Below are 26,266 nucleotides of genomic sequence, written 5' to 3'. Positions count from 1 at the left end.
GCTCCCCCTGATCAACCAATCGTCCAGGTAGGGGTAGACGTGAATCCCCCCTTGCCTGAGATGCGCTGCCACCACCACCATGAGCTTGGTGAAAACCCTCGGGGCGGAGGTCAAACCGAACGGCAGGACCCGAAACTGAAAGTGCGAGTCGCCAACCGCGAACCTCAGGTACTTCGTGTGCTTGGGATGAATCGGCACATGGAAGTAAGCATCCTTGAGGTCGAGTGACACCAACCAGTCCTGAAGCTGAAGGGCCTGGAGGACTTGAGAGAGAGTAACCATCTTGAACTTGTCCTTCCTGAGGAGTTTGTTCAAACCGCGCAAGTCCATGATGGGTCTCAATCCCCCGTCTTTCTTGGAAATCAAAAAATAAGGGGAATACCAACCCTTGTTCCTCTCCGCTACAGGCACCAGTTCTATGGCGCCTTTCTCCAGCAGGGCTTGAATTTCCTGCGCAAGGAGCGGATCCGGACACTTCAAAGAGAGGTTCCCCGGTGGATTGTCGCGAGGCCTGTGCCGAAAGGGAAGACAGTAGCCGTGGGTTATGATCTCCAGAACCCACACATCTGAAGTAATGGCACGCCACTCTACAAGATGCTGCGCCAGCCTTCCCCCAACCGGCGAACCATGGGACATGGCCTCATGACTGAGTAGGAGCGGCTGCGGCGTTACCTGAGGGCAAAGAGGCAACTGCCCGAGCGGCCTTGGCACCACGGGTACCTTGTCGTCCACCTCTGGTACCCCTGCGTAGGCCCCTTTGACTGCCAGCTCCTCTTGCTTTACCAAAGGACGAGTAATAGCGAAAGGAGCCACCCCTCCACTGCTGTCCCCTAGGACGAAAAGGCGGAGGTTGGCGAACTGCAGCGCCCAACGACTTCGCTGCAGCTTTTGAGGTCTGCAACCTCTCAAGGCTCTCGTCAGCCTTGCTGCCAAAAAGATGTTCACCATCAAAGGGCATGTTGAGGAGCCGGGACTGCACATCAGGAGCAAACCCCGAATTCCGCAACCACGCAAACCTGCGTATCACGGTGCTCGCCGCCATGGACCTACTGACGCATTCAGCTAAGTCCAAACCCGACTGAACGGACTCACACATGGCATCCTTACCATCCTGGACCATAGCAAGGAAACCATCCCGTTCGTCCCCTTCGGGAATATGTTCAGCCGCTAACGCAACACAGTTCCACAGAGTGTGCGTGAAACGCGACAAGGCACAAATGGAGTTGGCCGCCTGAAGCGCCATACCACCAGAAGAAAACACCTTCTTCGCCCAGCCATCAAAACGTTTGTCGTCCCTATCAGGAGGGATGGTAGGGTACGACGCCTGCTTTGCCGGGGCCGTGGCCGCCTGCACCACCAAACTTTCCGGAGTGGGGTGCCTGGTCAAGTAGCAGGGGTCGCCACAGGCTGGACGGTATTTTCGCGACAAGGATCTGCCCACTGCCGGGAGACTCTCCGGAGCAGTCCAAGCCGCCGCCACCCTACGCTGTAAAGCCATATGGAACGGCAGTACCGGGTCAGTTGGGGGACCAACATCAAGGATGTCCGTCAGATCATCCTGCACAAACTCCCCTGGGGGAGCAGACCATCCCAGATACTCAGACACCCTAGCCATAAGGCGCCGGTATGAGGAATCGGCATGGGAGCCAGGCTCAGGCCGACCAAATTCCACCTCTGGAGAGGTGTCCAGACCACTGGCATCATGCAGCGACTGCCTCAAATCGTCAAATTGACTATGGCCCGAGACAATGTCATCCGGCACCTGACTAGGAACCAGGCCATCAGAATCCTCATCCGCCTCCGAAATAAATTCCAGGTGGCGAAAAGGCACCCGAGAGTGCTTGCTCTTAACCAGAGCCTTCCTAGGGGGTACACCCGTGACACGGGGGACCTCCGACACGAAAGGCGTCGATGGCGTCGAGCGAATCGGCGCCGACGCCGAGAAAACCAGCAACGGCGCCGACAGGATCGGCGTCGACGTCGAGGAAATCGGCGTCGACGTCAGATGCAGCGCCTCCAGTATCGGCGGCGTCGACACAGCCCTCGAGGCCGGAGCCCCGAGCGTGTCCCTCGACGACCTGAACGTCGACGGCCTCGACGACGTCCTCGAAGCCGGAGCCTCGAGAAAGCCTGTCGACGCCCTCGACGCCTCAGACGTCGACGTCTTCCTCGAAGACTTCACAGGAGCACACGGTCTCGAACGCGTCGAGGACCGGGACCTGGAACGGGTACGGCGAGAACGAGCCTCCTTGTCCGAACGGGACCGCTCCCGTGACTCGCGCCGACCACTCTTGCGAGCGGTGTCTCTCGAACTCACACGGCCGACCCCACTCGGGGGCGCGGACGGCGGAGTACCCTGCGACTCAAGAATCGCCAACATTTTCTTCCCGAAGGAAGCCCATTCCTCCGGCGTCGCACGGCCGGTGGGGTAACCGACGTGCCGGGCAGAATCCTCGGAAGAGGACCTGGAAGGCGACCGGTGACGGCGCTTCCGAGAATGCCTCGAAGAGGCTGAGGAGTGGCGAGACCCACTCCTAGAAGAAGACCGACGAGACTTCCGACGATGACGCGGAGAGTCACCCCTCGAATCATCCGTCGAAAGCCCCGCCGACTTCGACTTCCGGGGCTTGGACACCCGACCTACCGACAACTTCTTCTTACGTTCGCGTAAGGCTTTGGACGTGAGCGACAGGCAGTCAACACAGTCATCCGTGTCGTGGGCCTCCCCGAGGCACCAGAGGCAGGCGTCGTGCGAGTCAGTCATCGACATCTTGGACCCACACTCCCCGCACTTCTTGAAGCCCGGACGCGGGGTCGAAGACGAAGTGGAAGACATCGTCGAAGGAATATTCACAAACGAACAGGTTCGAAGAACCAGAAGAACAGAACTCCAATGAGTCGAGGCTAGAACCGAGAAACACGAAGCAACACGTTCGCGGAAAAAACGGAACTGAGGCTACAGGCGTCGTGCGTCCTACTTATCACATCGGATGACGTCGGACGTCGGAGGAGGTCCTCGACGTCAGCGCATCGACGTCATCGACGCAGGACGCAGACGCCGGAAAAGTTTCCGAAGCAGCACAGCTGTGGTGATTACCTGTCATAGATATGGAATACGTCGGAGGACCCAATCCCCTCGAAAATAGATATGGGTTGAATTTTGATACAGTGCAGTAACATCCCATATTATTCTTCCCTGAAATCTATCCTCCTCCCCACCCCCCAAAATCCCCTTTCGCCTAAGCGTCCCTCACCACCCCAGTACAGTTGTAGTGCAAGAACAGATATTCCTGTAATTCCCAGGGCTCATTTCTGGAGGATACCTCGACACCTCCTCCCAGCTGACCATTTGAGGGAGACACCCTCCCTTCCTGGCCAACCTCTTACCCTACCTCTACTCTCACTTAACCCTTCCCCCAACTCCACTTTGCAACGAGGCAATTCCGTGTAACCTCGAAAGCACGGCCTCATTTCCCACCAGTGTTATCAGGCTGCACTATTGTTGGAGCTTGGTTTCAGTGAAATGGCATTTTAGAGGCAGATTTTGATCACTAGATACCCTTCTAGTGATAACGAACGCAACCTTGAAAGTCGGTGTGATCAACTTTTCTGCAGTCCTCACTATTTACCCAAGGCAAATCATTCCATCTCAATTCCCCCGTGTGTAGGCAGAAATACCTCCATCTGGTCGCCAGCCATGCTCATGCCGCCAATAATCATTTATAAACCATTTGTGACAGTGTGTGCCCCCTCTTTAGAAGGCAGAACAAAAGTGGCTTCCACTCCGCTGAGCCACAACACTTCTTGCCAACACACTTATACACTTACACTCTTGCATACTTAACTGCACCACTTTTCCCCACACCCTCTCCAAAAGAAGGTGTTCATGTTGAGAAACGGTTTAAAAATAGTCTCTCTGGTGCATTCTGGCATTTGTGCAAAAATGTTATTCTATGCAACTTAGATTGGCAATCAAGAGGACTTTAAAGGCCTAACAGATTAGCATCGGGCGGGGGGGGGGGCAGCCAATCAGGTTACATGGATCACAGGCTTAAACCGCTGATATCAGCTTGGTTCCACGGAACCTGCAGACAGCCTCCCCCACCCTGCCATCTTCTCCCCCCCTCAATTTGTTTTATATTCCCAACCCCAGCCTGACTTACCGGATGGTGGCGACCGCTTCTCTCCATCTCCCTTTGTCAGCCACAAGGGAAATGGAAGAGGGGCTCCTTAAGGAGCCCCGCCTTCCGTCTCCGTGGTGGCCATCTTGGAACTGTCATTTCTATGGTAACACAGGGTGCCACTGGCATTAGAAAGCCATTCCATGCGCTACACCGGCAGGGGTGGTAACATCTCCCACCCCCACCCTTCCCCCGGTGCAGCCCATGGAATGGGTTACTAACGCCATAATATCCAAAACATATCTGAAAATTCATGCCCAGTGGTGCATTCTCATTGGGCCCTAGATCTTAGAAAGTCAACTGTCCCTGCATGAAGCACTGTCCCCTAAACGTGGAATATTTGACCTGATCTACCCTTCTCAAAGGGTATCCAGTGATAAAATCAGGGGAGAAATATTTTAGGCTGACATTCCATCTGAACAATCACATGCAACCCTCCAGAAGCTATAGGGCGAAATTGCTCATGTACATTCTTATGCAAAGGAGATTGATTTTGCAGGATTTGGGAAGGGGGAAGGAAGGCTGGACATGGAACGTTGTGGGTTTTTATGATCTGCACCGTTTCATTTGCTATATTGGGGTAAAAGAGGGCTACTGTAACAAAAGTAGACTTACCATATCAACGGATACTTTGATTTGTTCTATTAGAAGTCTTCCAAGGTGATCATTATTATGTCCCCTGTCATTGTAGTTAAATATTTTTATAGTGGGTCTTGTGAGCATGATTTTATGTTACATTGCAGGCGAAGACTATTTGACCACAGATAAACTGTATGAGAGATAGTCTGCAATGTCTATATCTTAAAAATCGAAAACTTCGTTGGAATAAGTGCCTATACACCAAGCATAAAACAAATATAAAATAGATATGATTCCTTACTGTATCATGTGTGAGATCTTCAGGGTCAAGCGACATCTTGGCAACAGCTCTCGTTGAATCTTTGCCAGCCAGCGCATTATAGGAGGCACCTTTACCATAGAATTCTGCACAAACAAAAGAACACAGTGGGTCTTCAGGCCTCCAATTACATAAATGACTGTAAGATCCAGTCCAGTGTAGGGTTTCTCAGATCCGTTTCTATTATAACAAGTACTCCAAGAACTTCCTACAGAGCATTTCACTCAGAACTAGAACGCTGTCACAGGCGGGCACTCGATATTCTAGTGTAAGCTGCATCGAAAATGAAAATGTGCGTTGTCCGAACAGCACGAATCTCATAGTTACAAGCGGAAGCAAATGTATGAACAGTGTAGTGACAATGCCTTTTCCACATTATAAATGAATGCATGAATAAAAAACGATCAAGAGATTTCTAAAACAAAGTGGACATTATTGCAAAGGTGGTCGTCTCTGTAAACCATTTGAAAGGAGTTTGGACATCCCTTGCCTTGAATGGCAACAGACAGTAAACCAAACGCTGCTAAAGATGACGTCAAAAACTCTCCAGCCCTTTCACACCAGCTGGCAGGGTTTTACACCGACAAAATAAAACGGTCACAATACGGTCTTGTACCAAATGAAAGGTTATGTTTTAACTTGGCGTAATGTTCTTTGCAAAGCGCACCACAGTATTATTTGGCAGCAGGGCACTTGCTTCTATGTAATATTTTCTCTGTTCCCCTTGCTGGCACCAACCAACAGCATCTGGATTACCAAAAAGTGATTCATCCATTTCAACACAAAACATTAAGGACGATGGGCTGTTTCCTTCCAATGGGCAGAGGTTTATAATCCGAAGGACTACAAAATTACAGAAACATTTTATAAGCAACCATTTCTTGTCACATGTCCCAGAAGGTACAAAATACAGAGAAACAAACTATTTGGGAGATGATCACAGCATAAAATAATGCAACTGAGTACCGACAAAGCAAATCCTGGTATGGCCACATTGTCATTTAACTCTAAAGGTTAAGGCATGCAGAATATATGGGCGTAGCCAAAAAAGCAGCTCATAGCTGTTTCAGATAGTGTACACTGACAAACTAGCCCAGCCAATGCCTGCCTTGCTTGCCTTTGAAATGGAAGCAAAGCTCCACAGAAAAGAAATAAAAAGGCAGGTCCTTATAACCCTAATATTCCTATTGTATATGGGAACAGGACTAGACTTACACTGTGGAATTGACAGTTTTCTCATTGGATTTGTTCAATAAACAAGGATCCAATGGCTGTTTCGTAGAATTACAATGATCTGCAGGTTTCCTAGGTTTACGTAAACAGAACGTGGGCAGTTCAAGTGCTGAGCACCAGGCAATAGAACATCTAATTACAGGAAATCTAAAGCATGCTCATTGTATTTAGCAACTCTGAGACAGTGGAACCAACCTGTCCAGTTAGTTCCACAGCGTACGTCTGAGTGGTAGGGTGACTCAAACTATGACCAGACAGGGTCTTCCAGAACAGGAGATGTGAGCTGGCATTTTAAATGGTGCTTTGACTTGTGCAGGTTGTGACAGAGCTAGGAGTCCTAGGACTCCCGTTACTCAACCAAAGCTTGCAAAAGGATCATCAAAAAGTCACATGAGGTGTTGCATACTTTGTGAAACTCCTTACGTATGTGCAGCCCATTCAGAAACCTTAGGCCAGGAACCAGTGAATTGAAATGCTAGTGGAAGCCGTGGACCAGCCAGTTTACATGAAAGGGGCATTTTGGGAATGTTTCTTGTACTACATGATGGCACACCTGGTGTTAGAAAACAGGTAGTAACAGGAAATTTGAGCATACCCAGTTTGTCAGGAGACTGTGGGGAAAAGAAAGATTGCCAGATTGATGTGTCTGCAAGGAAAATTAAAAGGACTCCTCAGACACCCAACTGACCTAATGTCTCATTACAACCCCGGCGGTAGCCGTGCCGGTAAAAACGGCAGGCTGCCACCGGAGTGGTGCATTTCTTCCGGCGCCTGGCTCCGGCGGTCCGTGAAGCCAGGCGTCGGATAAAGTTACTCCCCATTCCCATAGGACTCCCATAGTCCCATAGGACTCAATGGGAATGGGGAAGATGGTAGCACCGGCACCATTCATAATGGTGCCGGTGCTACCGTCAAAGTCTGCAAGCGGGTGCCACTTGTACTCTGCCAGTCCGGTAACAGTGCCAGTAAACATACCAGCACCATTGTTACCGGAGTTGTAATGAGGACCCTAGTCTTTCTTTAGGAAGCAAAGAATGAATCTGCATAGAAGGGGAAAGCCAAAAACGCAGAGCAACAAAGAAAGCCTGTTGTGGAGGGACTGAATAGAAAGAGCATCACAAAAGGCACAGGGAGGTCCAGTAGTTTGTGTGCCAATAACTTGTGGTCATGGTCTTCCACTCCCTGTAACTCAAAATGCCCCTCCTCTTAAGAAGCGAGCGCAGGTTTGTCCCTAAAGCAAGTTTATTGTACAAACCACCGGGAGTGGCTAGATCATGCCGTAGAGTCAAACTAACCAGATCCGCTCCGAACCACAAAAAGATTTCACACTATATACATTTTGCAACATAACACACGCCCACAAATTTTGTTACAAAGTCATCCCCCAAACATGATTGGTCAAACCCATGATATGATATGGCATTTATAATGCACCTATACACAAGCATTTCAAGGGGTGACGGGGCAAGGGAGGGGGAACAGAGGGAAGACTGAGACAAACAATCCTACTAGGCTAGGTGACATTGAGATCGCGCCAGTGCAGAGAGGGAGAGGGGAAAAGTGTGAGGGGGAAAGAGGAGGGGGCAGTACATAGAACAAAAAATAAATAAATAAAACAATAAATACAATAGATAAGAAGTGCAGCCAAGTGGTGGCAAGTGCATGGGTTAAGTGCAGACATCAGGTGCTGGTAGGGGTCTGTAGTGATACAGAAAACAGCCCCAGAGTGCAGGGGGTGCTAGGAGGGCAGTGCAGGAGTGCAACTGGCGGGGAGGGGACCTGGGCCCAAGAACAGAGGGTAGCCAGATGACCAGTGCAATCCCCTTTCAACATAGATCTGCTTCCTCAGGACAACATCACATAGTTTCATATTGACATACCATTATTGATTCACACGTTTCATCTGCTCTGGGACCGCTAACCCCGGTCATGATGCACATGGCTTTACCAAGGATACTTTAGCAATACGAGGAGGGAGAGAAACAAACAAGTTCCCTTTGCACCGACGATAAGCATCTTATCCGCCCAGACTTGCTGGCGTCCTCATTTCACGCTAATCTATTAGCATGCATGGCCTCTGGCCACATCCTTGTAATTCCCGAGAACCTGATAAAAACCCATAAACCATGATCAATGCCCGAATGCAGTTAGCTGCCGTTCCCCAGCTATCAACCAGTTTTCCGGGTCAGAGAGTTTATCGGGCCACCCCAGGTTTCTGCGACCTACACAAACCCTAGCTATGGGGGGACTTGCGGCATACAGATTTGTGTATTTGCTATTCCCAGTGTTCCCTAAAGACCTGTGTGTATGCATGTTCAAGACTGCTGCGTCCACTCAGCGATTTCTCCATCCACAAATCTCCTTTTTTGCATGCACATGTAAAGCTTCTTGCTTCCCATCTTTAGGCACTATGTGGCACGCCACGCGACTACATCGTTTTCCTATTGCATCGGCAGATTTGACATTGTGTTGCTACACGCATACAAATGTATCAACTAAACAAAGTACCACTAACAGTAACTCCTGTCTCATTCTCATTAACTACACTAGATAAATGTTAAATCGCAACATTGTGTCAACATCACCGTCACGCCTGACGTACGCAATGCAAATCCCTGTTTCCCATGGAGACCTTTATCGACCACCCAAACACACTGAAGTAAATGGCGAGCTGGGCAGCTTTTGTAGAAAGTAACTCACTGGAGTCTTAAACCAGATTGTCAACATTTTAGCAAGATGACGAGAAACAGAGGGCTGGAAACGGAATATGCTTGGGTTTAGGGCAACAACACCACAATCTGAGAAAGTATGATAAACATGCATAAACGAGCAATTGAAGAAAAGAACTACAGTTGAGTAGTGTTTGGGGAGATGGACGGGGGAAACACTGCAGTGGTGTAGGTGTCCATATTCCCACAGCTTTAAGATTAATGTTGTGTACGAATACAAAATAAGAAAAAGGACATTCAACAGTATGAATGAATGGGGACAGAACGAATGTGCCAATACTGATCAGGTCTTTTCTAGAAAAGAACAAAAACCATAATAACCTCATTTATTTATTTTCAAATTTGTTTATTGGCATTTATCATAAAATCAGTAGCACATAGCCGGTCAATCGTGCCAAATGAAGCTAACTCTTTGCAGTAATATCTTAGTGAACAAAGGTGAGGGGGGGATGGGAGGAGGGGGGGAAGGGCGAAAAGAAAAAAGGGGGGGGGGGGGAAGTAGGGGGGGAGGATAGAGAGAGAGAGGGGAGAGGGAGGGCGCAGGGAAGAGGGGGGGTGTTCCAAACAATAAACAGTAAACCAATAACATTAACATAAACCGTCTCCGCATCTAGTCTTCTTCGTGCTTTTGCCAAGGCTTCTGTAGAGGGTGGTATGGGGGGGGGGCTCTTGAGTGCAGCAGTTTCCATAGGTGTTTGGGGGCCTCCCACATGAGTTTCTAGGTTTTGCAGTTCAGCACAATCTAGCTAGTGCCTGTTCACGGGGGTTTATCGTCCGAGGGGTATGTGATAGTTCTAACTATCTCCCTCCATGCTTCTAGGGTGGAGCTGGAGTCATCGGTAGATTTGGAAACGCTGTCTTCCCAAGCCTTAGTTTCTGCATCGGCCCATCTGATAAGTTCGCTGTGCCAGGCGCCATGTCTGGGGCCTGTTGGTTTTTTCCAGGACATGGCGATATGTCTTTTGGCCAGAAGGCACGATAGGTCCATTAGTTTCACCATGTGCTTAAGTTTGGCCGGTCTAGAGTACGTTCCTAGGATGCATTCTTCAGGAGTCCATCTGTATTTGGAGGCTCCTGCCTTCTCAAGTGTTAGCTTGACTTTTGCCCAGAAGGATTGTACTTTGTTGCACTTCCAGAACATATGTGTGAGGTCAGCCCCTTCTGCCCTGCACCATGGACAGTCGGAGCTCGCATTCCTGTTGAATGTCGCCAGTCTGTGCGGGGTGAGATATGTCCGATGCAGGACATTTAGTTGTATAAAGCGGAATCTGTGGTTTCTCGACACAGCCTTAGGGAATATTAGCGCCCTGGACCATTCTGCCTCCGAGAGTTCTCGGCCAATGTCCGTTTCCCATTTGTTTTTCAGGGCCTCTCCCTTTGGGTTGGGATTATCGTTGAGGTGGCTGTATATTTGGGAGACCGGCCGTTGCCCCTCGCCTAGGTTATATAATAAAGTTGTGAGAGGATCAGACTCAGGTTCTTCTGGCCAGGTGTCCCATTTGTGTCTTGCTATTTCGCGTATCTTTCGGTACCACAAGTATTGACTGGTGGGTATTCCGTCTACATTGTGTAGTGTGTTGAACTCTTTAAAGGAGCCTTCTTCATAGAGATCTCCCCACGTGTAAACCCCCTTCTTCTCCCAGGTCCTGAGATGTAACAAGTCCAAGTCTGACCTACACAGGTCCCAGATCAGTGGTATCTCTGGGGAGTACAGGTGTGTTAGATTCCTTAGTGATTTCGTTCTATGCCAGATTTGTTTCCCCAGAGTGGCTATGAAGGGTGTGTCTTTCAGCAGGTGTTGTGGCGCCCAAATGAGTTCTTTAAGTTGCAGTGGAGGAATCAGGGACTGTAGCAGGGGAGTCTCGGATGTGATCTCGTCAGCTAGCCATTTGGACACAAAGCTAAGCTGGGCTGCTAAGTAATATTTTTCGAAGTGCGGGAGTTGGGTTCCACCTTGAGCGTGTTGCAGAACTAGTGTGGAGTGTGCTATTCTGTGCCTGCCCCGCCCCCAAATAAAATCTCGTGTTATGGACCCCAAGAGGCGGAAAAATGAGCTCTTGATGTAATATTGCACATTTTGGAACCTATACAAGAGCCTAGGGAGGACTATCATTTTGGTCACCGAAATTCTCCCCATTGCCGACAGTGGGAGCTTTGCCCAGAAGGACATTGATCTTCGCAGCGCGGGTATTGCTGCATTAGTGTTATTTTCGTGCATCAATTGGGGGGTGTGCATAATCTGGATGCCCAAGTAGCGGAACCTGGTGGTCTGCCACTGTATCCCTAGTGTTGGAAGCTCCTCCGAGCATCTGTCCCTAAGGCCAGCTAGTGGGAATAGGCAGGATTTTGCCCTGTTGAATTGTATGCCTGAGACTTTGGAAAAGTTATCAAGGACGTCCAGCATGGTTGGGACGTTGAGGTGGGGGTCCCTGACGTACAAAAGCACATCGTCCGCGTACAGTGAGATTATGTGATCTGTCGTCCCTAGCCTTATTCCAGCATCGAAAAATTGTTTCCGAAAATAGATAGCTATGGGTTCTAGTCCCAGTATGTAAAGCATGGGGGACAGCGGACAGCCCTGACGGGTACCTCTGCATATCTCCCAAACTTCTGACACATGTCTCCCAGTTTTTACCCGTGCTCTTGGTTCGGTGTATAGTATTCGGATCCACCTGATAAAGCGTGGGCCAAACCCGAATTCCTTCAGAACTGCTAATAACCACTCCCAGTATATGGAATCGAACGCCTTGATGGCGTCTAGTGACAGCAGGGCGTAGGGTTCAGTGATCGTATCAGTTTGTGCAATAACATGTTGAAGTCTGCGTAAATTCATGGTTGTATTTCGGCCTGGGACAAACCCACACTGATCTGAGTGTACGATGTCTCCTATCTGTCTGGACAGTCTCTGAGCCAGGATTGTGGTTAACAATTTAACATCGTGGTTGAGCATGGCCAGCGGGCGGTATGAATCGCAGTGCTCCGCTGGCTTGTTCGGCTTAAGAACTGGGACCACTAGGGTTTCCTTCATGCTGTCGGGTAAGATACCTCGCTCGTATATTTCCTGGAAGACCTCATGTAAGAGTGGTGTCAAAGAGGAGCTATAAGTTTTGTAGAATTCCGAGGGCAACCCATCGCTCCCCGGGGCTTTAGCCGCAGCTTGTGCCTTGATCGCTTCGGCAATGTCCTCTGTTGTAATATCTGCCTCTAGTTCCTCGGCCTGCTCAGGGGAGAGCCTAGGCAGCCCTATCTCGTCTAAGGTGTCCGCTATGTAGTCCCCAGATATTTCTGTTTCGTGGGAGTATAGGTGTTCGTAGTAATTCTTGAAGGTGTCATTTATTTCCTGTTGAGTCTGGTGTGTATTGCCCTGTTCATCTTGGATCAGGGTAATGGTGTGTCTGGGGTGCTCCTTCCTGCAGAGCCAGGCCAGGAGCCTACTAGGTCTATCTGCTTCCGTGTGCGTCCTGTTCGTTCTGGTGGCAAAGTCGAACTTAGCGAGCCTATTCCAAGCATTCGAGCATTCTCCGCGGAGTGTACGAAGTCTGCCTTCATGCTGTTGTTGGTCTATGGGGTCCGTGCTAAGCTTCTGAATCTCCGCCTCGCCCAGCTCTAATTCCTTGCGTAGCGATCTTCTGATGCCACCCGCTTTCGCCAGTATCTCTCCCCTGGTCACCACCTTTAGGGCCTCCCATGTCGTGCTTACATATTCTACGCTTCCCTTATTTAGCTCTATGTAGTCGTCTATCGTGTCCTGCAGTTCATCTCTGAATGCCTGGTCCTTCAGGGCCGTTATTGGCATGCGCCACATAGGGATGGGGGGCCTGGGGCCAGCACGATTCCAATTTACAATTAGGGGGGAGTGGTCTGAGATCGTTCTTCCTAAGTATTCTGCTTCTTCCATCTGGGATAGGTGTTCCCTGCCGACAAAAATGTAGTCTAGCCTTGTGTGGAGGCCATGTGGGGATGAGAAGTAGGAATAATTCCGTGTATGGGGGTGTAGTTCTCTCCATATATCAGCCAGTTCTAGTCTGTCTATCAGTGTGTTTAGTGCTGTCGAGGCTGCCATAGTGGTGGTGGGCGGTGGTAGCGACCTATCTAGCATGGGATCTCGTACACAGTTGAAGTCACCACCCCAAATAAAAAGGCAGTCTCTGTGTAGGGTGGTTATGTCGTACATCGAGGCCAGGTATGCCGGGATGCTAATGTTGGGTAAGTAAGAGTTCACTATGCATAGCTCTTGTTGTTCGATGTGTCCCCATACAATCACATACCTGCCCTCAGGATCAGTAATAAATTTGGATAGGCGGAAAGGGAGCTGGGGGTGGATCCATGTGTATACCCCTCTAGCATATTTCGAGTAGGCCGTACCAAATCCCTGTCCCCCCCAGTGCTCCTGGAGTTTGCCCATAGATGTCGTTGTGCAGTGCGTCTCCTGTAAGAGCGCTATCCCAACCTTCTTCCTCTGTATATATGACTTAATTCTATTCCTTCGGAGGTAAGTACCGAGGCCCCTCACGTTCCATGTCATTATTTTCGTGTTTCCCGCCATTCTGTTTTAGGTTGGAGGTTACTGATCTCAATGTTTCGCAGGGAGGCTACCCCCAGGGTGTTGCCCCCTCCAGCCCACTCCCCTTCATTCAGGTTGATACATTCTGGAGACTTACCAACGGTTGTAACTTTCATCTGAACGGATGAATAACCAAAAATGTCTAACTGCAAACTGCCCCCAGCAGTTGCTTCTAACTTGCAGCGCTCAGGGGCTCCCGGGCCTTCTGGGCCTCTCCAGGCCTTTCTGCGCGGGTGGTGTGTAGGCATTTGACCTGCACTTGCCGTGGAGGGGCGTGTCAGCGGTGTGTTTGCTCGTGGTTCTTCGTGGTCCTGCCCGACGTAGCTATAATCTCAGTGCGGTCCCTTGTAGTATCCGGTTGAGTGTCTCATCATCAATGTGGGACATTTCATGGGTGTACATTTTGTTGTCCATTTCGCTCCTATCTGTTTTCTTGAGGGTCCTCTCCATTCCCGGCCAAGTTGTTGTGCTCCATCCACATGGTTGCCGCCTCCGGGGTCTCCAAGAAGATTGCCTTCCCTTTGTATAAGACTTTAAGGCGAGATGGGTAGAGCAGCATGTATTTTATGTTAAGTGTTCGTAGCCTGGCTTTCACTGGTATAAAGGAATTCCTGGCTCGTTGTACCGTAGGGGTGTAATCAGGGTATACGACTATTCTGGAGTCCTGTCTTCTAATCGCTTCGCCTTCCCTGGAGTGGCGTAGTATTGTTTCCCTGTCGCGGAAGTTGAGGATTTTTGCTATTATCGGGCGCGGGTGCGACCCCGGGGGGGGACGCTTTTGGAGAGATCTGTGGGCACGCTCCACTGAGAACCCCTGGGAAAGTTTCCCAGCTCCGATTTCTTGTAGGAGCAATGTCTCTACAAAGTCTGTGGGGTCCGAGCCTTCCATGTCTTCCGGGACCCCCAGGATCCTGACATTATTGCGTCGTGCGCGGCCCTCCGCATCCTCAGATCTCGCCTCCAGCCTCGCTACTTTCAGCTCCAATTCCGTTACCTTTGCCTTTAGGTCTGAGGTGTTAGTGACGTTGTCTCGCAGGGTAGCTTCATTCGTGTTTACTCTCTCCGTTAGGTTGCGGGCATCTTGTCGCATGAGTTGCATGTCCGCCCTCATTTCCCCTATTTTGGTTTCGATAGAGGTGCGCAGTGCTGCAATTGCTTGAAGGACCACTGTGTCCTTGGGTTCCGCCTCCGGCTGCGACTGCGCTGCATTGGGGTCTGGGGCCTGTTGTAACGGCTGTTTGGGCCTGACCGTCGTGTAGGAGTCCATTGTCGTTGACAGTTTTGTCTTCGCTTTAGTTGGGGGCATCTCTGCCTGTAGATCCAGTGTTAAGTAGGGTACAAGCTTGCTTTGAGCCACGATTTAGTTCCTGTCGTGGGCTTATGCGTCGCCTCAGATTGCGACTGTGGGGTGCAATCTTCGTCTGCGTGTGCAGCCACCCAGTTGCAGTGGGGAGAAGTTGCTCCGTAGGTGTCGCGAGCCTTTTCCTGCTCGCGGCAGTCAAGGGATAAAGTGTGGCCTCACTGGGGGTGGGAGTGGCGGGGGCCGCAGCTTGACCTCCTCGGCGGCCGCACGGACCCTGGACTCACCTCCCTGCGCGGTAGGCCTCCGCGGACGCCACAGTCTGCGTTCCGTTCTCCAGCTCCAGGCGCCTCTCCTGCTCCTCCTCTGGCTCAGCACGACGGGGTCGCGTGGTGTGTCTCCCAGTCTTTCCAAGCGGTACCGTTGTTTCGCCGCCTTTCGCTCGTGGTAAGGCTTCCGAGGACGCCGGCCGAGGAGAGGGGCACCCGCTCGCCCAGGTGTCCGCCTCTCGCTCTCAATTCGCACCGCGGCCCAGCCACACACTCAGCCAAATCTCCAGCAGTTCGGGGGTGGGTCTTCACAGCGTTAGGATAGGGCAAGCGGGAGGTGGTCTCCGCTGGTCCGTCCGGGTCTCAGAGTCTCTTCGTCCGGGAGCTCCAGTCCCCCTCCCCCATCAGCGCCACGGGCGCCGCCATCTTGTGGGGCCGAGGGGCGCCTCTTCGCCGGTCCCGTTCTTAGGCTTGCCCGGCTCGGTTTTTCTTGGGAGCAGGTTCCGGGTAGGGGGGAGAGGCTCCCCTTTCCAGATATGTTGTTTTTGGGCGCTTATGGGGTAGTTAGATCGGCGCAATTTCACCCGTACCAGGATCGCGGGCAGGAGCTTCTCGAGCACACGTCTTCACGGCATGCTCGCTGGCCACGCCCCCTACCATAATAACCTCATGATCAAGGTCCCCATAAATCTATGGTACTCCGTCAACAGACTCCCAAAATTGAAATACCTGATATTTCTCCGACCATAGCCCCCAACATTTGGCAAAGTTTATATTGTGAATATGAGAGAATTTAAACGGAGGGCAAGCTTTTTCTCAAAAACACACATTAAAATCACACACAGCAAACAAGTGGCCAAGCTAACACTGGAGAGGGTGTGGAGAAATAGGTGCATACCGGCATAAGTGGTGCAGGTAGGCAGGGGGAGACTGATATTACAGGTCATGCGAGGCAGGGGATCCTTTTTGGGCCATTAGCTTTTTAAAAAAGCTTTGATCACAATACTTTATACAACTTGAATAGGAGCAGACGTTCATAAGCACATCACGCTTTGGCAGATCATTGGGGCAGTTCTACCCACCCACTCCAGTTTGATCTGCCAAGGTAATAGAGCACTGCAATAAACAGGTTCTGAAAGCAAATATGTTTTAATGTACAAGGACTAAAAAGAAAATAACCTTTCAGGCCACCGAATGGTCTTAGACCGTGACTGCGGGAAACATTAAAAATAACTTATCTAGCCTTTCGTCGTTGCAGTTTCCAAGGGATTCTGCTGTTGTACAATTAGGTTTATAGATCCTAAAACGTTTGTGCATCTTACAAACAAAGGATTTTACTATAAAAATATTGCCCAACTATATGCGAATTCAGAAGTCTGCCTTTTCCCCCCTTTGAATTGATGAAGAAGATCAGGGCACTGTTGGGAAGATATTAAGCGGTGTGACAATGAAAGTGTTACAACAGAGGGCAACAATAGCCTTTTGTAAATGGGACAGCCAGGCAGTTTCCAATGTTGGCAGAATCAGGAGACGTGCTAAACTATTCAGCGTCTGTGGGCAGAAATTATGTTCTTAGTTTAGACTTAAAAAAGATCACCCTGCCCCGAAAGGCATGAAAGCGATCGTCAAATCACTAACAATGAACTTCTGTGTCAAGCTGAGATGTAAGGCCATAATTGAGAGAACCACGTGAAAAGGCATCGTGTGGGTTATTCTCCTTAAACCTTGACTGAATATGTGATAAAAGGAGGCATAGATCTGAAACCAGTCACATTCATGTGTTTTGGGATACCATTTGCTGAGGGCCTCCAACTCCATGGTTTTACCCATCACATCAATGTGAAAGTTTTCTACAGTACCACGCATCACCTCACTCATGACACTCCAAGAGGCCAAAACAGGTCAGGCTTGCTCATAGTCTCCTGCATAAGGCTTGGCACTTAGCAATGCAAGCTCCACTGCCCATTTGGGAAGAAGGCAAAGCCTAATTTGCATGTTGATTTCCCCTTTCTGTAATGCCACGGAAGGCAGAAAAACGATGGGTTAATGGATTCCAGACAGCAATGTCAGGGATCGTGACCAATTCAAAACCTTCCATCCCTCAATACTTCCATTTGTAAAATGTAGATTTCCACCATTTCTCTGAATGGCAGCGGAGGTCTCGATGTCCATGTTGATACACTATAGTCTTGGTCATTGTGGGAATTGATACAGATTTAAGGGCAGGCGAGCTGGGCATCTGCTCAAGGAACTGAAGCGCAGCAACACTGGACACAGTTGTATTTTATTCAAAGGGGTCAGTGTGAACAGCCCAAAGTCTTCCGCAGTCTGTTCTGTCTCACTCCCACCTCCCTTGTCTCGCCTCTATGCGCATGTCTTACCCTGCACATTCACCACCCTCTCCCTTTGCGCATCTCCCCCTGCCCTCTGTTGAAATAAATTTGATAACAAAAAAGTCGACCAAAAAGAGAGGGGAAAAAATTATTTTATTAGCAGAGACATTTTTCAGGAAGTAGTTTACACATGGAACTGACGGCAGAGACTTGTGTGACTATCTTGTACATGAGCTAACAAAAAGGTCAGAAAATTCAAATCTTAAAATAATTGGACTTTGACAACAGAGACAGGCATGGTATCAAGAGAGACACAGACTCAAAAGTAGCAGTTTGAAAACCATCATTATCAAACTTTGTGGGCTTGGTGCAATGCCTACCTGGCCAAAACTCTAAGGGTATTATTCCCTCAACTGATGCTTCTAAGGGCTGTCAATGTCCGTAAGTCCAAAGCCAAAGTTTGTCTGCGTCCAAACCTATGCTTGCCCTCACTCTTAAAACCAGATGGGCGATTTTCTTAAAGGAAAAATGGTGACGAAAAAGAAAAAAAGGAAATGTAAACCACAGCTGGTTTCAAGTAGTCTTACCAATAGGTGTAGTTCTGCCAGTACAACATAGTTCATCTCAAAAGGGTTGCCCTTGGAGCCTTCCACGCAGGGCTCTTGCCATAAATCAATAAAGTTCACAATGTCTTTGGATCTCTTGGGGTTCCCTTCCCCAAGCTTTTATCCTTCCAGTTTCAAACAACAAAAGACAGTTGTTAGGCCTCTCAGGGTTCTCTTCCCCAAGTCTAGGCCTCGCTCCATCAAGTTCAACAATGTCTTTAGTGGGCCTCTTAGGGTTCCCCTTCCCAAACCTGAGGCCCCTCTTTACAAAGTTCAACAAACAAAAGGTTTCTCTTGTCAGGATGCAATGTTCAATGTACTTTCGTGGGGGTATATCAGAGACTTTCGAGAACGCTGGGCTCTTTGCTCTTCCCAGGCGAAACCACTCTGACCTCGAACACCTCTCCTTATTCTCTGACACCTTTTCCTTTTCTGTGCCTCTTTCACTGTCTTTTCCACCTTACTGTGCTTCCTGCACACCTTTTTCTGTCGTGCACCCTTGCACCTTCTTTCCACCTTTCTGTGCCACTTGCACACCTCCCTAGTTTTCGCTGTGCTCTCTTGCTCCTTCATTTGCTCTTTAACGTGCCTCTTGCACTCTCTCTTTCGGGTCCGATGTACCCGAAATCTCACTTTCGGGTTACTTGCACCCTCTCGACTGTCCGTTTTCCTACTCACTGTCTCTTTTGCTGTCTCTCTCCGTTTTGGGTCGCTTGCACCCCTCTCCTTACTATCGGATCTCTCTCGCACCCACTCTTGGCTTTGTCTGCGCTGCCAGCGCACTGTTCTGTCTTTCCTTACTTCTGCGCCTCTGGCAAAGCTTTTCTGTCCTTCCGCTTTGCTTTCTTTCACCGCCTTCCAACTTTCGCCCCTTTCCAATTCGCTTGCTTCTCTCTGCTTTTACCTTTCTCTTGCCTCGCTTTGCTTTCTTTCTCCGCTTTCAAGCTTTCATCTGCTTTCGTCCTGCTTTTGCTCACCGGGCTCTTCTTTCAACAATGGTCCTGCTCCCGCTGCAGCCACCCGCACGCTACTGAGTTTCTCTCTGTCTCATGAGACTCACGAACAGTAGCATGGTGCCGGCGAGCAGGCCAAATGGGTTTGGGTCGAGGTCAGGGTCTCACCACCTGCCCCTCAGATACGCTTGGGACCGGCATACGTCCCAAGGGGAACAAGCATTTCCCTGACACCACTGGCAGGATACAGGCTGCCTCGCTTCGGCTCCTTGGAGACACAGCTCCCTAGCAATGGTGCAGCCCCTCACGAACACGGGCCAGTGTCTCGGCATGCTGTTCTCCTGCAGATCCTCCAGGCTTCTCTTCCTGCAGCTCCCTGCTCCTTGGCTCCTCTGGTCCAGTCAGCATCCCCCAGCTCGCCCTCCGATTCTAGCAGAACCACCCTTTTTATACTGCAGGGTCAGGTGTGCACAGTTGGGGAAATGTGTCTGACTAGTAGTGGGACAATTCAAAGGTGTTAGATCGTAATCCTCACTTTGTATTCCTATGTTGTTTCTCTGGGTAAACCTCATTGCTCCCGATCACCTCTTCCTCGTCCCAGTACTTATTTAAAAGGGGTTTAGTTTATTTGTAAAGCGCAAACCAGGCCCACGGGCAACCGGGCGCATAATCTTGAGAACAGGTTACAATTAACACTATACACATAATAAATGTACAGAAAATACTAATTTACAAGTTATAATACAAGTACATTATAGAGTATATACATACATTACATATATTACTCGTGGGAAGCAGGACTAAGGTGAGGAGCTTCATACGTTATGAGAGAACAGCCAAGATTTGGCGTTGTTCTTGAATGTTAGGAACGAAGGTTCAGTTCTGATGGAAGTCGGCAGAGTGTTCCAGAGTTTGGAGGCTAAGACAGGGAAGCTCACGCCACCGCCTTTTTGGAGTTTGAATCTAGGCAAGGTTAGGCTGTGAGTTTGGGCTGATCTGGTGGGTCGAGAAGAGGTGTGGAGTGTAAGGAGAGAGAAGAGGTAGGGTGGGGCATTGTTGTTCAGGCATTTATGGGTCAAGGCTAGAGTTTTCAAGGCAATTCTTTGTTTTACCGGGAGCCATCGTAAGTCAGATCGGACGGTGGAGAAGTGGGATCATCTCGGGATATTCAAGGCTGCCCTTATGGCATTGTTTTGGATAGTTTGCAATTTATTGAGGTTGGACTGGCTGGTCCCCAAGTAGAGGGCACTGCAGTAGTCTATTTTGGCCATAATGAGTGTTCTAGCGAGGGTGATGCAGTTAAGAGAGTTTAGAAAAGGTCTACAGGCGGTAATGAGTTTGCAAGTATAGACCGATGCAGACCTTACTGAATTTGTTTGTCTGTTCAAGGAGAGCGTAGAGTCCAAATAAACGCCTAAGGTTGTAGTGTCATTAGAGACCTTGATATCGTTACCGTCAATGGTGAAGGACTTGTAGGCTTGGTCTGATTTGTTGAGACGTTGGATTGATCCTAGTAGTAAGAGCTCAGTCTTTTTGTCATTAAGGCATAGTTCATGATGTGCCATCCAAGCATGAATGACCAGATAGCCATCATTCAAGGCTTTGGTGTCGGCTGTCTAATCACCAGAGATGGGAATGAATATCTGGGTGTCGTCCGCATAGTTGGTATAGGAGACACCCAGATAATCAAGCACATTGAAGAGGGACTTGGTGAATACGTTGTACAGTGTAGGGGATACATAGGAGCCTTGAGGGACGCCACTGTGAATGGGGGAAAGGTCTGCCGATGCTGTGGGTGAAAAGACTCTCATGGATCTGTTGCTCAGGAAGGAGTGGATCCAGGCATTAGCAGAATCGGAGAAGTGGACCGCAGATTTAAGATGTTGGCAGAGTATTTGGTGGTTGACCAAATCGAATGCCGCAGAGAGGTCAAGGAGAAGGAGTAGCGCTAACTTCCCATTGTCCTTTACCGTCTCCATCTGAGTTTTCAGATCAATCAGAGCTGGTTCCGTGCCATGTTTGGGACGGAATCCTGATTGTCTTGGCCCCAAAAGATTGTTGGATTCGAGGTAGTCTTGAATCTGCAAGTAGGCTGCATGATCCAGGATCTTGAGGAACGGGACCGTAGTGATCAGTCTAAAGCTAGTTGGAATGTTAGGGTCAAGGGAAGGTTTTTTGAGAAGTGGGATTACACACGCATCCTTGAGGTTGTCAGGGACTATACCCGTCTTGAAGGAGGCATTTATGAAGGCTGTGATGAAAGGGGCAAGGTCGTGAGAAGCTTCCTTGATGATTAGGTGCCGGGCAAGGGTCACCTTGGCAGTTGGACGGTTTGAGGTTGTTAATGATTCCTTCTATTTCAAGGGTGGTGAGAGGGGAGAAAGAATGGTTTATGCGAGGGATTGGGTTGGTGGGTACTAGGTATATATGTAGTTAATGGTTGGTCAGACTATAGGGATTTTTGTTGGTCTCTAATTTTGGTTTGGAGGGTGGCAATTTTACCCAGGAGTGCTGTCTGAATATTTGTGCACCAGATTCTATCTTTGGTACACGAGTCAGGGGGGGCTGCAGGTGTCTCAAGTTCCTTGAGAATTTTGAATAGTTCCTTGGTATTTGATTATGCTGACACAATAAGATTGTTGTAGTAGTCTTTTTTAGCTTGTAGTAGGGCTTCTTTATAGTTAAGGGTGGCTAACAGAAGATGGTTCTTGTGAGCGTCAGAAGGGTGGCTTTTCCAACGTGGCTCTGCATTATGTTTCTCTTTGCTTAACATTCTGAGCTGGGGTGTGAACCACGAGTTGAGGTGCGCGCGTTGTTTAGGTCTCCTAAGTTTAAGCGGGCAATAGAGTTGATGGCAGCAAGCACTGACTGATTATAGATGTCGGCTAAGATAGTAGCAGGTGTCAGGGGCATTATTAAGGGTGGGAAGGATGAGGGGGCGGGGGGGGGGAGTAGTTTTTCAGCGGTTATGTTCTTTTTATTTCTAGTGAGGGTGGCTGGGGCAACGGGAGGCGTGGGTAGAGGGGCTGCTTCCATGCTGAAGGTGATGATATGGTGATCAGACCAGACGCAAGGAACGTTCGAGAGTACGCAGATGTTGCAGTTGGTGTCGCTAAGCCAGTCGAGGGACCACCCTTTAATGTGGGTGGGTTCCTGTATATGGTGCGAGAATCCTAGGTCTGTTAGGGTGTTGGCGAGGTTGAGGGCCGCGGGGTCATTAGGGTCTTGATAGCCTAGATTTAAGTCACCAAGCATGATGGTTTGGGTGTGGTGGGACAAGACCAATGAAGGTTCTAGCAGGGAGAAGGGTAATAAGGTAGTTGAAATTGGGGAGAAGGGGAACACCCAGCTTGATTTTTATATAACCGGGACAATTCCGTTTTCCCCATATATCCTATTTTACTGGCGATTTGGAATGGTTGGACGGATATGGATAAAAAGTCCTTTACTTTAGTGAGGAAGGACCGGTTGATGTTGTTCCCTCTGGTTCCCGTACTTCCCCACCCTTGTCATTCTACTATGATTGGACTTCTCTTCCTTATTCAAGAGAGATAGACCCGAATATCCTATGAAGGCTTCAGGGATGTCTTTCTTACCCCCCGTTATCCTAATAGGATACCGCATCTCACCCGAGTGTCTCCCAGATTTATTACCCCGGACTGCCCAGGTGATCCTCCCTCACTTGCCCACCCCCAGGGTTGGGATCCAAAAGCGATGGCCCTCCCCAGGCCACCTGGATAGTAGAATCCCAGGGCTTACCTGGGAGAATACCCTCAGGTTCCTCACACAACGCACTTCAGGAAATCATTAATGGAAGACTTTTCTGATCTGGACATGAGGAAGCAAAGTAACCTACATATCAATTGGGGGACATAGCAGGGAGGAATGCTCAGGGGCAACATGCTTGTCTTATAACACACCAGCACAAGTAAACATTCGGTATCAAGAGGCTGGAATACGGCATGAAGCATGATATAAAAAGCTAACGTCATTCTTATATACAGCATTAATGGTCCCAGATTTCCTTTGTAAGTTGCAAAACTTTGCATCTTTTAAGATGAGCCCTTCCCCTATAAGTCTTCTTAAAAAACCGAGAAGAAATGGTTAGCCCTCTGAAAGACTTTTTTTGTCCTCAAACGATATAAAATGTCCTGCCTTCTCCAAATCATGGACATTTAATTGAACAGTTAAATAAAATGTTTTAATGCTCCATTTGTTCCCAAAACATTATTCCTCATTAACTACTTTTAGAGACATTGTTGCCTTTCTGCTCCTGTTACAGGGGATGTTTCTTGTGGTCTTCACATTAGGCTGGGTCTTGCTTTTCCGTTTTATTACATGCAGCAAAAGGAGTCAAAGGCAGACTAGTCTCTCTTTGTCATGTTCGCATACAGTGTGTTTACTTTTGCTCAGGGTACTGTATGATCATGAGCCGGCCTTGCAGGCATTGGTACAGGCTTTGAATAAGGCAGTCTAACCAGAGGCATTAGATTTGTAGGCAGATAGCAGCTTTTTTCATATTTCGCTTCAAGGGCAACACAATTATTTCAACTGCACCAGAAGGCAGTGCGGTTTGTACAGCACTGTGGACATACACTATCACAGCCTTACATTTCCAACGAGACTTGCAGCACAGTTTAGAATTTCTACTAAAGCTCAGAGGTCAGGGTCTCCATCGGCCAATGCAAGACCTTCTGCAGGGTCTCTTCGGTTTCTACAACAGCTTTAATACAAATATGTGAACTACCTTCTCCTTCAGTTATAGTACTGAGTTTCCAAGACATGAAAAAACATGTGAATATTAAAATGTCCTATGATGGTAGGTGATCGACAGATAGGAGTTGTACTATATCTGATCCCTCCCATCCAGCCGGTTTGTTTTTCTTCTTTAGTCGGTCATCAGTGAATGATTAGATGGTGAAAAAGTCTTGAGTAGTGCCAGTAATGGACTTCGGAAGTCCAGCAGCTGCTGTGATCGGGAAAGAGTACTGGATTACTTTTTGGCCTTGGTCCCGGATGTAGAAACGTGGTCAAGAAAAACATTGCTATGGTTCCAAGCACTAAAGTAGCAGGAAGTACCTGAATACTTGACGTTCTTAGCAGTACAACAACAATCACCAATTTAAAGTTGAATTGTGGTAACTGTATTTGGCTATTCTTTTTTCAATGTATTATTTAGAAATGGTTTATGAACAGTTATTACAACAGTCAATTTTGTACATAGAAATGTATTTATTTGTATTGATTAATTATGAAACTTTACAAAACCGTTACGCATATTAGACATGTAAAACATGAAACTTGTTAAACGTGCATTTTCTAAAAACAGATCTATGGACGACTAAAAATATCTTGGTATCTAAACAATTAAGCAACTCAAACAAGCTTCGAGAGCTTCTAAAACGTCACATAACCTAAGACATAGCCCATGGACATAGAAGTTAAACACTTGACATATGATATTTATTGTCTATAATTACATAGCCTTAGTTTAAAAACACAGGCATATTAATATGACTTTTTGTTGGGTCTAATTACATAGTGACTTCATCTCGTTTCTTTCACATGTCATGTCAGTAACATAATTAAAACAACAGTGTTAATTTAAAATGTATTTCATTGCATTTCATCTCGTCTGGCAGGGATCTTAAGTACAACCAAACAATGCAACACAGCAGCCTTTTCTTCAAGTGTGTGAGCTTCCAGCATTCAAGTGTTTTAATATTTAGCTCCAGATCTTATACAGCGCTATATGTACCGATTGGAGACGAGAATTTTAGCAAAAGTTCCAAAATTCATTGCTTCTTATAGCATCGCAGTTGCTAACAAAATGACCTAAAGTGGTCATCTACAATGTTCCCATTTTAGGGCATAATGTCAGGACATGTCTTGGAGACTCAATGCTAGCCTGTTGATTACACGCTGGACACATTCTTTGTTCAAGAGGAATATTGATATGACTACCTTGCAATGCAAGTACTGGGAGTTGATTCACTGGCAATTTCGTCGCAAAGTTTCTAACAGCTGTACAAGGACATTTCAAAAGATACTGTTGGGTTCTGTGGTATTGATGACTAATAGTTGATATATATTTAACATTATGCAATGTCTGGAGCTGTGTAGTTATTAATCCAGTCTCACTGTTAAAGTGTGTTTAAAGATAGCCTTCAATATTGCAAATGTTGTACCCTGTGAGTAGTCAGGACTCCAGTTCATGTCTTTGAAACAATCATCATTTAACGTTACAAAATTAATGAGTGTTTTTAAATCATGATGTGTGCCCATAAAAGGGAGCAATGGGCATTGGGGGGGGGTGGTTCTGGACAGAGAGATTTAACATAAAAAGAACCTCTGCGAATTAAGTCCAGACTCTTCAATAAAACAAGTCCCAACTCAAGGCGGAGATAGGCCATGGTAGTAGAGGTGGACAGGTGCAGCAGGTTTCTCCAGAAGGTACCTTCAATTACATTAAGCCATGCTAGATCTTTTATAGCTGAGGCCTCAAGACATATAACATAGCAAGTGTTAAACATTGCTTATATAATTTGATGATGCCCTCAATCGAATACCCTGCAGTTTGATTTGCAAATTTACTAATCAGGCAAGTCAACTGTCTTGCTTTCCTTTTTGTTGTTCTCTACAATAAATGTATATCTACCAGCCGCAATCAACTCAATTCCTAAATAGGAGTAGCTATCAACGTACTCAAGCTTATGAAAATGTATCTGAAAGTTCACTCTAGCAGGCCCACTCCCTGCTACCAACATGATTTTGGTCTTATTCATGTTGATCGTCAGATCATTTTGTTCTGTGAATTCAAGGAGGGCCTTGAATTTATTTTTGGCACCTCTTATTGTCCTATCTAACAGAACAAGGTCATCGGCATATAGTAAGCTTGCAATGTGTATAGGGATGAGCTTGACAGAGCATCCCTCTACATTTAGTAGTTTAGCTGCAAATCAGCTAGATACAGATTGAACAGAAGGGCGGCTTATATATAACCTTGTTTGACCCCTCTATTCACATGTATAGGAGATGTTACAGTACCAGTGTTGTCAAGCCGGACTCTTACCAGAGTATAAGTGTTTGATAATAGATGATAGTCTCGCTGGACAGCCGCATGATCGCAGATTCGTCCATAATATGGCATGATCCACAGAGTAAAAAGCAGCACTAAATTCCACCCAGATTATGTAGAGGG

General features: G+C 48.0%; 1 protein-coding gene across 1 annotated transcript in view; it reads right to left on the bottom strand.

Moving 5' to 3' along the window:
* NENF (neudesin neurotrophic factor) overlaps window positions 1-26,266 on the bottom strand; it is a 160,125-nt gene that overhangs the window by 46,466 nt on the left and 87,393 nt on the right. The window contains exon 3 of the mRNA XM_069608531.1: window positions 5,062-5,165. Coding sequence (XP_069464632.1) covers window positions 5,062-5,165 — 104 coding nt within the window. The remainder of the gene's footprint in view (window positions 1-5,061; window positions 5,166-26,266) is intronic.

This window comes from Ambystoma mexicanum, chromosome 4q (genome assembly GCF_040938575.1).
Source record: "Ambystoma mexicanum isolate Mex_15411 chromosome 4q, UKY_AmexF1_1, whole genome shotgun sequence".
In the NCBI taxonomy this organism is placed as follows: Eukaryota; Metazoa; Chordata; class Amphibia; order Caudata; family Ambystomatidae; genus Ambystoma; species Ambystoma mexicanum.
The sequence above is the reverse complement of the archived record's forward strand: the minus strand, read 5'-3'. Positions and strand labels throughout refer to the sequence as shown.